Source organism: Pelobates fuscus, chromosome 2 (assembly GCF_036172605.1).
Source record: "Pelobates fuscus isolate aPelFus1 chromosome 2, aPelFus1.pri, whole genome shotgun sequence".
NCBI classification, from domain to species: Eukaryota; Metazoa; Chordata; class Amphibia; order Anura; family Pelobatidae; genus Pelobates; species Pelobates fuscus.
The window spans coordinates 387,743,109-387,757,610 of record NC_086318.1 but is presented as its reverse complement, the minus strand read 5'-3'; the positions used below and the strand labels follow the sequence as shown (position 1 = coordinate 387,757,610).

At 44.0% G+C, this 14,502-nt stretch overlaps 1 protein-coding gene across 2 annotated transcripts in view; it reads left to right on the top strand.

The window, feature by feature from the left end:
- Positions 1–14,282, top strand: part of LOC134587443 (mitochondrial amidoxime reducing component 2-like) — a 43,078-nt gene extending 28,796 nt beyond the window's left edge. For both annotated transcript variants that reach the window (XM_063443813.1, XM_063443812.1), the window contains 3 exons: positions 7,602–7,666; positions 12,306–12,377; positions 13,891–14,282. In XM_063443813.1, coding sequence (XP_063299883.1) covers positions 7,602–7,666; positions 12,306–12,377; positions 13,891–14,017 — 264 coding nt within the window. In that variant the 3' untranslated portion in view covers positions 14,018–14,282. The remainder of the gene's footprint in view (positions 1–7,601; positions 7,667–12,305; positions 12,378–13,890) is intronic.
- The last annotated feature ends 220 nt before the right edge of the window (positions 14,283–14,502 follow it).

Sequence of the window (14,502 nt, the reverse complement as noted above, 5' to 3'; positions counted from 1 at the left end):
AGTTCGCCAGAAACAATGCCACTCATGAATCTTCTAATCACAGTCCATTCTTTGTTAATCAGGGTTATCACCCCACTGTTTTACCTTCTGCATTCTCAGACACAGATATCCCCGCTTTGAACACCCGTTTAGAATCGATTCATGATACCTGGGATTCCGTCCATTCAGCTCTGCAAAAAGCCTCATTCCGAGCAAAGGTCCAAGCTGACAAGAAACGGGGCGCTAATCCTGTCTATCTTCCAGGTGACAGGGTGTGGCTCTCCACAAGACATATCAAGCTTAAGGTCCCATCCATGAAATTTGCCCCTCGGTACATTGGTCCCTTTCGAGTTACCCAACGTATTAATCCAGTGACCTATTCCTTGGCACTACCGGCTCATATGAGAATAGCGAATACTTTCCATGTGTCTCTGCTCAAGCCCCTTACTTGCAATCGCTACACCAGGGTATCCACTCCTCCTCCGCCCTTGGTAGTGGGTGATCAAGAAGAATACGAAGTCCATTCTATCATGGACTCCAAATTATCCAGAGGTGTCTTGTCCTATCTCGTTGACTGGAAGGGTTATGGTCCCGAGGAACGTTGTTGGGTTCCTGCTGACCGGGTCCATGCGCCCCGTCTTATTCGGTCATTTCACAACCGCTTTCCTCTTAAGCCGGGTCCTTCCCGCCCGGTGCGCGGTCTTCGAGTGGGGGGTACTGTTGCGGTCACCAGCCCGCCGAGCCTCACGGTCGTGCCCGACCGGCACGACCGCTCCGACTACACGAGCTTACCTGCTCGTCGGCGAGCCGGGAACCGCGCACGTAGTTCTTCCGGGCATCGCGCCCAGATCCAAGATGGCGCCGACCGCGTGGTCGCGTCTATTGCTAGCCCCGCCCCCGAGAATTATACCAACGTGTGCGTGACGTCACGACGTCAACGCACACGCACGTTTTGGGGTCAGAGGTCGCCCTCTGACCAATCATAGCCTAGAGAGGGGTATTTAAACCCCTAGCTTTCCCCATTACTTTGCCATGTCGTGGTTTCAGTTTCCTGGTTTCCTGAAAGTGCTGATTCTGTGTTTCTGATTTCCTGGTATCCTGATCCTTGGCGTTTCCCTGGTTATTCTGATCTCTGGTTTCCCTGACTTGGCTTGTTTTATCGGTATTGAGTATTTTCTGGCTTCCTTGACCTCGGCTTTCCCTTTGACCATTCTCTGTCTCTAGCGTATTAGTCCGGCCATTCTAAGGTCCGGTTTACGCTCTATCCTATTATTTTCCTTTTCTTACTTATGTATATGTTTACATAAGTTCTGCGTGCTGGACCACATTACTAGTTGTGACACAGGGTATCCTTCCATCTGTCAGCCAGTTTGTGTTTTCCAGGCACACCTAGATTCCGGAGAAGAACTTTATCCCCTGCTTGAATCTCCCGATATCTCACCTTAGCATCATATCTTCTTTTGTTCCGTTCTTCCATTTTTGCTGCTGCTTGGGTGGCCAACTCATAGGCCCGATGAAGGTTTTGTTTGAGGTTCCTCACATATTGAAAGTGTGAAGTTGAATCTGTTCCATCAGGAGACACTCCCAAACGGACATCTATCGACAATCGAGCTTCTCTTCCGAACATTAGGAAATAGGGTGAGAACCCTGTAGATTCATGCCTTGTACAGTTGTATGCGTGGACCATGGCTTCCACATGTTTACTCCAAGACCGCTTCTCGACTTGCTTGAGAGTCCCTAGCATATCTAGGAGGGTCCTATTGAACCGTTCTGGCTAGACACCCTCCGGATGATAAGGTGTGGTTCTGGACTTCTGCACCTGCAACATGCCCAACAGCTCCTTGATCAACTTACTCTCAAAGTCTCTACCTTGATCAGAGTGTATCCGATTGGGTAATCCATAGTGAATAAAATACTTCTGCTAAAGGACTTTGGCTACAGTCACAGCCTTTTGGTCTTTAGTGGGGAAGGCTTGAGCATATCTGGTGAAATGGTCCGTTACCACCAGCACATTTCCAATTCCCGCTGTATCGTTCTCAATGCAGAGATAGTCCATGCACACAAGATCCATGGGTCCCGCACTTTTCAGATGACCCATAAGGGCAGCTCTCACAGGCAGGGTCTTCCTCTGGATACACCTCCTGCATGTCTTTACATGTTGCTCGACATGTTCCCTCATGCAAGGCCAATAGAACCGATCTTGTACTAGGCCATAGGTCTTGTCCACCCCGAGATGCCCATGTTGATCGTGGAGAGCTCTCAGGACCATGCCACGGTATCTGTGCGGTAGTACCAATTGTTTTCTATCGGGGTGATCATGATACTTCACGACCCTATAGAGTACTCCATCTTCGAGATGTAGTCGGCTCCATTCTCTTCGGTATAATTCTCTTTGACTCACAGGTAGAGAAGTCAGCAATTTAGGATTCTCAGTCTTTATTGCTCTGATAACTATCCCAATATACCAGTCCTGCGCTTGAGCCTTCCTCTTGTCTTCTGTGATTATACTGGGCCACTGTTGAAGCATGACTGGAGCATGGAACACCTCAAGCACAGCTTCTGGAGAGTGGCTAATGGAGTCTATCCCCCTTAGCTCGGCAAATTCTTCTTGACTCTCGGCCACCACATACATCTGACAAAAGGCTCCTACCCCCGGCCCAGGGATCTCTTCCCACTCCTCTTCTTCTTGGTGAGGAGGGAGTCTAGGTCTGCGGGACAGGGCATCTGCGCTGATATTCTTGGGCCCAGGCTTGTACTTCAGGCGGAAACTGTAGCTTGACAAGGCAGCCAACCACCTATGTCCTGTGGCATCCAGCTTAGCTGTAGTCTGGATGTAGGTAAGTGGATTGTTGTCAGTCCTTACTTCGAATGTTGCTCCATACAAATAGTCATGCAGCTTATCCACGATGGCCCACTTGAGTGCCAGAAATTCCAATTTATGGACTGGATAGTTTTTCTCAGCACCTGTAAGACTTCTACTTATGTAAGCCACCGGCCTCAATCCTTCTGGATAACTTTGGTGCAGTACACCCCCTAGGCCTTCCATGCTGGCATCCACATGGAGGATATATGGTTTCTCAGGGTCTGCATAGGCTAAGACAGGAGCTTCTGTAAGTCTCTTCTTCAGTGTCAGAAAAGCATCTTCACATCCTGAAGTCCATTTCTCTCCAAAGGGGTCTTTAGGATATGGTGCCTTAACACCCTTTACGTCAGAGGTAATCTTCAGCAGGTCATGTAACTCTCGAGCAATCTTTGAGTAGTCTTTCACGAACCTTCGGTAGTAACCACAGAATCCGAGAAAGGACCGCAACTCACTGATGTTATTTGGTCTTGACCAATTCAACACTGCTTCAATTTTAGCAGGATCTGTGGCTACTCCTTCAGCTGAGACTATGTGCCCCACATAAGTGACAGAGTTCTGGGCAAATCGGCATTTGTCCACTGATAGCTTCAGGCCTTCAGCTTGCAGTCGATCCAACACCTTTAGCAATCTTTGTTCATGCTCCTCTGGTGTCTTCCCGAAAACAATTAGGTCATCTAGATACACTAAACACTCTTTGGGATTCATATCCCCCACAGTTTTCTCCATCAGCCTCTGAAAAGTAGCAGGAGCTCCTGTGATTCCCTGTGGCATTCTGGTAAACTGGAAGAACCCCAAGGGGCAGATGAAAGCTGTCTTTTCCTGATCCTCCTTCTTCATAGGTACCTGATAATATCCAGACCTCAAGTCAAGCACACTGAACCACTGGCTGCCAGATAGGGCGTTCAGAAGATCCTCTATCCGGGGCAAAGTGTACTGATCTGGCACAGTTCTCTTGTTCAGAGTACGGTAGTCCACACATAGCCGAACTGAACCATTCTTTTTCCTCACTACCACAATAGGTGAGGCATAGGGGCTCCGGGACTCTGTGATGATGCCTGCTCCTTCCATCTGTTGGAGTATGTCCCGGACATCTTCCACATCTCGAGGGGGTATTCTTCTTGACCTTTCTCTGAAGGGAGTAGGATCAGCAAGTCTTATAGCATGGGTGGCACTTTTAGAACACCCCACGTCCATCTCTGCTCTGGAGAACACTCCCTCTCGGGTGGCCAGTTTTGAACGAAGGCTGTCTTTCCACTGCTGTGGTAGGGGAGAATCTTCTAGATCAAAATCTAAAGGTGCTTTCACATAATCCTTCTGTTCTGCACTCACAGACATGATGGACGAAACTTGATCTAAAAGGTGTATTGCACCAATCGTTTGATGACGATCAATCCGGATTTCTGTGGGGGTTACATTCTGTACCATCACAGGAAAGCTCCGACACCACCTTTTTCGCCAATCTTTTATCTCAGGTATGAGAGTCCACCCCTTCTTCTGATCCTCTTCAGGCAGAGACTCAATAAGGTATTGTCCAGTTCCCCCCAACATTTCATGGTGCATTGAGGCTATGGCTCGTAAGGTTTTAGTCTCACCAGGCTTCACAAATGCAGGTTCTGTTCCTGAATAGTGGCACAACCCTGGTTTTGTTTCAAGGGCTAGTCGTCGACACTCTTTTCCTAGGACAGGGCTGACCTCCATCAGTCGGTCTAGGGAGACATCTCCCACTTCTGTCAGATAGGCCCTGAATACATCCTGTCATCCTTCTAGAATCCTTTTAGGCCCTCCTTCCCCAGAGCTGTGCAGGAAAACCTCCCAGGAACTGATGATGCCACACTCCTCCCACTGATTTCAGCAAGTCATGTGATCAATGCTCAATGTTTTATTAACAACATACTGGGGCCATGTGCCATCTACTGGGCATTTCAGATAATGCAGTCTGTGTAACTTCACAGGGTTACATACACACACTCAGAAGCACACACTGATACACAAATACACACACTGGCACATGCACAAACTCAGCTACACAGAGAAACACACACTGGCACCTACACACACACATACACACACACACTGACACAGATACATACACTGGCACATTGGCACATACACACTGACACACACTGATGCACAGATGCATACACTGGCGCACACACTGATGCACAGACACACACACTGATACACACACCGACACAGATACACAGATACACACTGACACACTGACACACTGATAAATGGATACACACACTGGCACTTACACACATTCACATTGACAAACAGATACACACACTGGCACAATGGCACATACACACTGACACACACTGATGCACAGATGCATACACTGGCGCACACACTGATGCACAGACACACACACTGATACACACACCGACACAGATACACAGATACACAGATACACACTGACACACTGATAAATGGATACACACACTGGCACTTACACACATTCACACTGACACACAGATACACACACACACACACACACACACACACTCTGGGGCACACACACACTTGCACCCCCACACACTGGCACATACACACACAATCTGACATACATAAACACATACATGTTAAAATGTTTGTATTTGCAGTCACCTTCCTGTTTGCTTACCTTGGTGTCCTGGAGGGTGGCTTGCTTGGAGGTCTGGTCCTGTCTGAGACTGATGGGAGTGAGCATGCAGCAGCAGCAGCTCACACCCAGCCACTCCTTTGCCTCTGTGTGCTGCTGCCTCCAGCTTGCTCATCACTCACTACATTCCTCTTGCGTCTCTGTGTTTCTCTAATGAAGCTGGGAGGAAGTGCTCTCACTTCCTCCCAGTCTGCCGATAGGACAGGGGCTCGGTAAGGCTCTTAAAGAGCCACAGCACCCTACCGGGCCCTTGTTCAGCGATAATAGCCATCGGGTGGCCCTAAGTACATGGGCCACCTGATGGACAGATCGCGGTGGAACCCCAATTTTGTTCTTGCTGAAACCCCAATTGGGAAAAGCTGCCTAGCATTACCGGGAAAGTTTTTTGAGTGTAAAACCTTTTTACTATCAAGTATGAAAACAAAATTATTTTGCGGGTTAGAGGGACTTTGCGTTCGGGGGCTAAGGGTTAAGCAGCAACTTTACAAAGAATTATTAATAAAGTGCAGGTTGCTCAAGTGAAGTTGTGTATTATAAAGATAATATAGTATAGAAACATAGAATGTGGCGGCAGATAAGAACCATTCAGCCCATCTAGTCTGCCCAATTTTCTAAATACCACTACCTCTACCACTTCAACTGGAAGGCTACTCCATGCATCCACTACCTTCTCAGTAAAGTAATACTTCCTGATATTATTTTAAATCTTTGCCCCTCTAATTTAAGACTATGTCCTCTTGTTGTGGTAGTTTTTCTTCTTTTAAATATAGTCTCCTCCTTTACTATGTTGATCCCCCCCTGTCTCGTCTTTCCTCCAAGCTATACATGTTAAGATCCTTTAACCTTTCCTTGTAAGTTTTATCCTGCAATCCATGAACTAGTTTAATAGCCCTTCTCTGAACTCTCTCTAAAGTATCAATATCCTTCCGGAGCTAGGGTGTCCAGTACTGTGTACAATACTCCAAGTGAGGTCTCACCAGTGTTCTGTACAATGGCATGAGCACTACTCTCTTTCAACTGCTAATACCTCTCCCTATACAACCAAGCATTCTGCTAGCATTTCCTGCTGCTCTATTACATTGTCTGCCTACCTTTAAAGGACCACTATAGGCACCCAGACCACTTCAGTTCAATGAAGTGGTCTGGGTGCTAGGTCCCTCTAGTTTTAACCCTGCAGCTGAAAGCATAGCAGTTTCAGAGAAACTGCTATGTTTCACTGAGGGTTAATCCAGCCTCTAGTGGCTGTCTCACTGACAGCCGCTAGAGGCGCTTCCGTGATTCTCACTGTGAAAATCAAAGTGAGAAGACGCTGGACGACCATAGGAAAGCATTGAGTAATGCTTTCCTATGGGCGGTTTGAATGCGCGTACGGCTCTTGCCGCGCATGTGCATTCGGAGCTGACGTCGGCAGGGGGTGGAGAGTTCCCCAGCGCAGAGGGAGCCCGGCGCTGGAGAAAGGTAAGTGGCTGAAGGGGTTCTAAGCCCTTCAGCCCAGCGGGAGGGGGCCCCTGAGGGTGAGGGTGGACTTAATGACCCTATAATGCCAGGAAAACAAGCTTATTTTCTTGGCAATATAGTGGTCCTTTAAGTCATCTGAAATAATTACCCCTAAATCCCTTTCAGAGATTTTGTGGTTAGGACTCTATTACATGTGTATGTTTGCTCTTACAAGTAAGCCTAACAACTAAAAAGAAAAAGACAAACATTTCTTAATCTGACCTAAAATGTTGGGTCATTTCATAAGCAATTTGATGCTTGAAAAATATCTGACATTTGGGTACTTTGCACTGAATTGAATTTTTTTTAGATGTTTTGCACTCATTGAATTGATTTATGGAATTTGCACTCTCAGGGTAACCTCCACATGTGCATCAACAATAGATATACAGAAAGACAGACAAAACACACAGAATTACAGTATCAGTTCAAATAACAATTTGTGAATTTTGCAATTAGATAGTAATTTATTAATTCAGAATTCATTTAATATATAGTTAAAAAATAAATTAGAATCATTTTATTGACTTTTAATATAAGAAATGTGAATGAGTGTGACTAGCTTATTTCTATGAGCTTCTATAACTTTACACACTATTCTTTCCTTTTCAAATGTAGGATTCATGGGAAGAAGTGCAGATTGGGACCAGTGTGACCTTGAAGCGAGTTATGCCATGCCCAAGGTTAGTGGACTGTAACTGTATAAAATTGAGCATGTGCTTTCTGGGTTTATACATGCAGATATACATTGTAACCTAAAAATAAAAGTATTTAATGCTGTGAAAAAATGTGATAGTGGTAATTCTAGCGGAGCTGCAATCCTGAGACCGGATATCTCCGCTGGAATTCTCTGGAGCTGGAAGAAAGCGCTGTTCAGTGATTATAGCCCTTCCCCCAGTAACTGGCCGACACACAGATCTGGGAGTCAACTGAGGTTTATTGTGCCACATTCTGCTTTTTATACACAGACCCCCAGTATTGGGTCTCCATAGAAAACAGTACAAACCCCTCCCAGGCATCTGTGTCTAGGAGGTAATTGAGTCAATGGAAGGCTAACTAAATTTCTCCTATTTACAGGAATCTATAAAATTTTACACAAATTACCACAAAAACATTTAAAAAAATATATACAGGAATCACACAAATCTTATATCCCCAAATAGCCCAGATCTGAGCGCCCAAGTTGTCCAAATAGTGCTCAGATCCATTTTGTAGAACGGAATCGCCATTCAGGTAAAGTTTTGACCAGCCGGCCATGAGGTGATGATCCAAAATAGTTCCAGAGAATCGAGGGCAACAGCTGGTCTCTTTTGGGGTTTCCCGTGCGAACACCGACGAACGCTCCCCCTGGCTCTTAGGGAGTCAATGCTCCCGTAGTCGGTATTTCCTAGCTCCCGTACGTCGTTCATCTAGCTTGTCGGGAAGTTGGACGGGCAGCGGTACAATCTTTGACGGGGTTCACGAGATCCTTTAGTCGAAAATAAGTTCCACGTGCTCGACGATCAAGTACTTCTGCCTGTGTGCAGGAGACAAAATGGGAAAGCACTTGAATTAATCGCTTAATTGTGGTTAACAGCCAGGGGTGGTATGTTCTATGCTAATAAAAAGGAGGACCACACATATTTTGTTTGGTCCACGAACAGGGGGATATGCAGGAGTTCGGGAAACTTGGAGATATGTTCGGGCAACCCCAGGGAATTTTACAAGGTCCGCCACACAGCTCCCCCATAACCACAAGTCGGCATACACAGTCTGATGCCAACAGATCGGCTTGGGATGTCCGGGATGCTCACACTTTTCTAATCCATTTTTCTACATAAGCCTTGCCATTCTGTTTCCGGGGGGCGGTAGTTGATGGTGAAATCATACGGCTGCAGCGCTAAACTCCAGCAAAGCAGCCTTGCGTTGTTTTATTAAGTTGAACTACAACATCAATCTCAAAATTCAAGAAGTTGATTCTTAAACATTTTATTAAAGGGATACTGTAGTGCCAGGAATACAAATCTGTATTCCTGGTACTAACGATCCCTCTGCCTCCCCCCTCCCTCGCGCCGCCCCACCCCCATAAATAAATAAAGGGTTAAAAACACTTTATTTACTTCCCTTATCCTAGCGCTGATGTCTCTCGGCACTGGGTCGAAGCTCCGCCCCTCCTCCATCCCGCGACGACCAAAGTCTAGTGCGCATGCGCGACAAATGCTGTGCACATTACACCTCCCCGTAGGAAAGCATTGAATTAATGCTTTCTTATGGGAAAAGTCTGACGCTGGAGGTCCTCATGCAGAGCATGAGGATGTCCAGCGTCAGATAACGGACCTAAAGTCCGTTTGGATTCCGGAAGCCCTCTAGGCAGACTTAGTACTGCAATGTAAACATTGCAGTTCTTTGGAACTGCAATGATTTACATTGCAGCACTAGGTTCAAAAGGGACACTGAGCTGAAGTAGCCTGGGTGCCTACAGTGTCCCTTTAATTCAGCAAAATCTTTAAAGGCATACTCCAATTTTTACCACTATTAGCCTGTTTAGGCTTACATTGCCTTATTAGGCATTCCTATTAGGTCCCCACCCCCTTGGAAAAAAATTTTTTTAAGTAAAAACTTACCTGAAGCTCCTGGTGCAGATTGCCCTCCTAAATCTGACGTCACAAGCGGCATTGTGCTGTCCAATCACAAGCTTCTCATAGAAAACCCTGTTATCGGGCTGTTTCATTTGTTCAAAGATACCAATATTTTGATTCTGCTCAGTGATCATACAGAATACATAAATATTTGGTGACATATGTTTAATCATGTATGAAAAAAGCAGCGGATAATATATGGATGCCGTAAGGATACAGGGAGTGCAGAATTATTAGGCAAGTTGTATTTTTGAGGATTAATTTTATTATTGAACAACAACCATGTTCTCAATGAACCCAAAAAACTCATTAATATCAAAGCTGAATATTTTTGGAAGTAGTTTTTAGTTTGTTTTTAGTTATAGCTATTTTAGGGGGATATCTGTGTGTGCAGGTGACTATTACTGTGCATAATTATTAGGCAACTTAACAAAAAACAAATATATACCCATTTCAATTATTTATTTTTACCAGTGAAACCAATATAACATCTCAACATTCACAAATATACATTTCTGACATTCAAAAACATAACAAAAACAAATCAGTGACCAATATAGCCACCTTTCTTTGCAAGGACACTCAAAAGCCTGCCATCCATGGATTCTGTCAGTGTTTTGATCTGTTCACCATCAACATTGCGTGCAGCAGCAACCACAGCCTCCCAGACACTGTTCAGAGAGGTGTACTGTTTTCCCTCCTTGTAAATCTCACATTTGATGATGGACCACAGGTTCTCAATGGGGTTCAGATCAGGTGAACAAGGAGGCCATGTCATTAGATTTTCTTCTTTTATACCCTTTCTTGCCAGCCACGCTGTGGAGTACTTGGACGCGTGTGATGGAGCATTGTCCTGCATGAAAATCATGTTTTTCTTGAAGGATGCAGACTTCTTCCTGTACTACTGCTTGAAGAAGGTGTCTTCCAGAAACTGGGAGTTGAGCATGACTCCATCCTCAACCCGAAAAGGCCCCACAAGCTCATCTTTGAGGATACCAGCCCAAACCAGTACTCCACCTCCACCTTGCTGGCGTCTGAGTCGGACTGGAGCTCTCTGCCCTTTACCAATCCATCCATCTGGCCCATCAAGACTCACTCTCATTTCATCAGTCCATAAAACCTTAGAAAAATCAGTCTTGAGATATTTCTTGGCCCAGTCTTGACGTTTCAGCTTGTGTGTCTTGTTCAGTGGTGGTCGTCTTTCAGCCTTTCTTACCTTGGCCATGTCTCTGAGTATTGCACACCTTGTGCTTTCGGGCACTCCAGTGATGTTGCAGGTCTAAAATATGGCCAAACTGGTGGCAAGTGGCATCTTGGCAGCTGCACGCTTGACTTTTCTCAGTTCATGGGCAGTTTTTTGAACCTGGGGTGTAGAGGTATCTCGGTGCACCCCTACAGTTACTATAAGTTGGTTATGGGGCTGTTGGAAGGGCCGTGCTATATGTCATGTTATTTATTTTGTTATGTATTGTTATTGTTGGGTCAATGCCAGGGGTATTTATGTATGGGGGGGGGGGGGGGGGGTTAAATATGCCTATGGTTTAGTTGGCAATGATCCTATTTTGTTATAATTTTCCATAATAATTTAATAAAGCTGTGGATTAATATTTTCCAATAAGAAAAGTTGGTGTCCGTGTTTTAGTGGGGATTGATGGGTAAGTGTTATGACTATGCCAGTCAATGACTGTGCACTTGTCAAGAAAAACACTGCAAAGTACGAAGTTTTGAAGACTTTTAAGAACATACGGCTGGCCCACAGTGCCAAAATGGCCAAGAATAATTAGTTAAGAGCAGTATCCCTTAGAACTAGACCACTGTTAGCTAATATGGATAGACAAAGAGTAGTGTACCAGTAGGGACTGGGATATAATATGCTCTGATAATAGTGCCAGCTAACTTCAGGATGAAAGAATATAAGAGTAGTTAACGAGGTTAAAGTCAGCGAGGTGGCTGTTCTGTCAACTTGATAGAAAGATCCCCAATTGGACCGAGGTAATATACTCCAATCACGACCTGTAGCTTTTATTAATATAGCCGATTTAGTAGGTGTTAAAGTAGTGCTATCAGAACTGTATACTAATATATCATTAGGTCATGCGATCATGCTAATTTTCTTTCATGATATATTCAGGGATCATGATATATTAGTACACAGCGGGACTAGGAATACGTGCCCTCGAAGGCACGGGAGGAAAGTTGTTGAGTTTTCAGTAGTTATTGATATTTGTTGCTAGTCTGGAAGCTATTTAACGGTTCCATCCTGAATTTAGCTGGCACTATTATCAGAGCATATTATATCCGAGTCCCCACTACTCTTTGTCTATCCATATTAGTTTCCGTTTTCAGAGTACCAGTTTGTATATTGGCTCGATCTCAGTTCTTTCCTTACAGTAGACCACTGTTGGTGATTAGACCACTGGTTCCTTTCAAGCAGTTTCAGTAGAATGGCAAGAGTAAATTTAGTATAAATACACATTACCATGAGTTTTATTGCTATGGAGCTCTGTTATACACACCAACAATATGGAGCTCCTAGTAAAGAGGGACATTAGGATAGAAAAGAGGGACAGAGGGGTTTGGGCTCAAAATAGGGTCTGTACCTGCTAAATAGGGACACTTTGGAGGTATGTAGTAATATCACATTAATATGAAAATATGAAATGTTATCTATCACTAAATGTTTCATTTTCAATGGGATCCATAGGTGTATACTGACCACTGTGAATCCCGACACTGGAGTCATTGATATGAAAGAACCTCTTGAGACCATGCGCAGGTATTTAAACCGCTAGTACATACGTTACTTATAACCACATTTCTCCAGGTTTATATTATTAGTTTGGTCTTTTTGCTGCAGTTTATTTTCCTCCTAGTTAAACTATCATAAAAAGCCTTCCCTTAATCCAATCAAATATATTATCACCTAAGCTCTAGCCTGAACATATTGTTTTTGATTAAAATCCTATTTTTCCTTCCTATGACCATCTGTCTTCACTTATCAAATATTTCTTCAAATTATTTAAGGCACTTGAAAAATTTCTATCTTATTCATTTAGAGATAAAATATTTTAAGGATAAATCCAGGTCTGGATACAGAAGATCCCTCTCATAACCTACTCTAAATTAACAAACAATGTCAGGCTTGACTTTTGGGGTATACATTCAACTCAAAAGGGAAAAATGTTATGGGGACAAGACAATTAATATATACCCCTCTTAATCCCATGCCTACCTCTACTGAGGACTGTAGTTAACTGTGATTGGATTTATACATGTTTACAAGTTTGGTTAATTTAATGAATGTTATAAATGTAAAGTCTCTTTTCACTTCCCATATCCCACAAAACGAAATAACTCTTTATTTAACTAAATAACCCACTCTAGTATTAGTATATAACCGCACCCAAGTATAAAAGACCAGACTAAATTGCACAAAAACACAAATGTGTTCAGATCAGTGTAAGACATGAATCTAAAGCCACAGCAGCACTCCATAAATAAAATGACAGTCTTTATTATACTTTATAAGCAATCTCAAATATCCCAAAGTTTCAGCTCAGCAGCCTTTTTATATGCCTCGTTTCCACTGAGCGGATCGGTTCGGGTCGGTACAGTTTGGAAGGTTTAGAATGGTCCAGCCTATTCAGGTGAGCATTTCCACTCCAAGTCAGACCTTCAGGGGCCATGCGGGGTTTAGAAAGAATGCCTAGCGTGTCATCCAATCAATGGATTGTATAGTAGCGCTGCCCTAACCGTACCGTACCATTTCCTATGGCCCTACATCTGAAGCAGGACCCGGAATGGTGCGGTATGGGCCACTTTCATAATGGAAACACTCAAAATAGCTTACCGTACCGACCCGAACCAATCCGTTCAGTGGAAACGAGGCAGGGATCCGATAAAGGCTGCTGAGCCACAATGTTGGGATATTTGCCCTCCTGCATATTCCTTCAGGAAACACTATACATTGACCAGTTTCATAAGTATCACATTTTTTATTTGTCTACAATATTTCTTCCTGTTGTTTTTTGTTTTGTTTTTTGCTTCCATTGGCTAATAACTTTGTTTGTCATGTATAATGAATTTTAATGTCATTATATTGTGTGATAATTCTTTATCATTCTGAATTTTACAATAAAGACTGACTTTATTATCTATGGAGTGCTGCTGTGACTTTATATTGCTCCATTTACACTAAACAAATTCTCACCAGCTGACCCCTCCACCCCACATACTGCCTTTGCATGGCCTTTTTTGCATTTTTAACAACATTTTGTCTTTTTCCCCAGTTATCGCTTGCATAATCCCTTGGACCAAGGTAACTTCAAAATGTCCCCTTTGTTTGGGCAATATGTAAGAATACAGCAAACTGGCATTATTAAAGTTGGCGACCCAGTGTACCAGATTACATATTGAACAAGCGCGGAAAGTGACTTTATTCAATCGTTAACTCTTCTATGACAATGTGCTCTGTGTTTGGCAAAAATCCTGCTCCAAATTTAAGCTTTGATTCCCAATATTCCAGGAAAGGAGCTGAAAACAAGGAATGTCACTGACTCCCCAGCTCCTCTACCAACACACCAGTAATGGGGAGTGGGCTGAATTAAAGACATCATTAAAGATACAGTCCCCTGCTGACGGGGACTATAACTCCCTCTAGAGCAGAGAAGGCTGAGACAGATATGTCTCATTGCTGCCAATCTATAGGACAATTGTGCTCCACTTAGTGACAGGTAGAATAGCACTGTGTATGTTGTGTAGGTTGCCTAATTAGGAGTCTGTATGGCAATGACCAAGATTATCTGCTAATAATCATCTTTCCATCTCAGCGGTGGGCTTGAGGAAATTATGGAAAAGCCATAACTGCCAACATTGTCTTTCCAACAACCGATACGGATGTG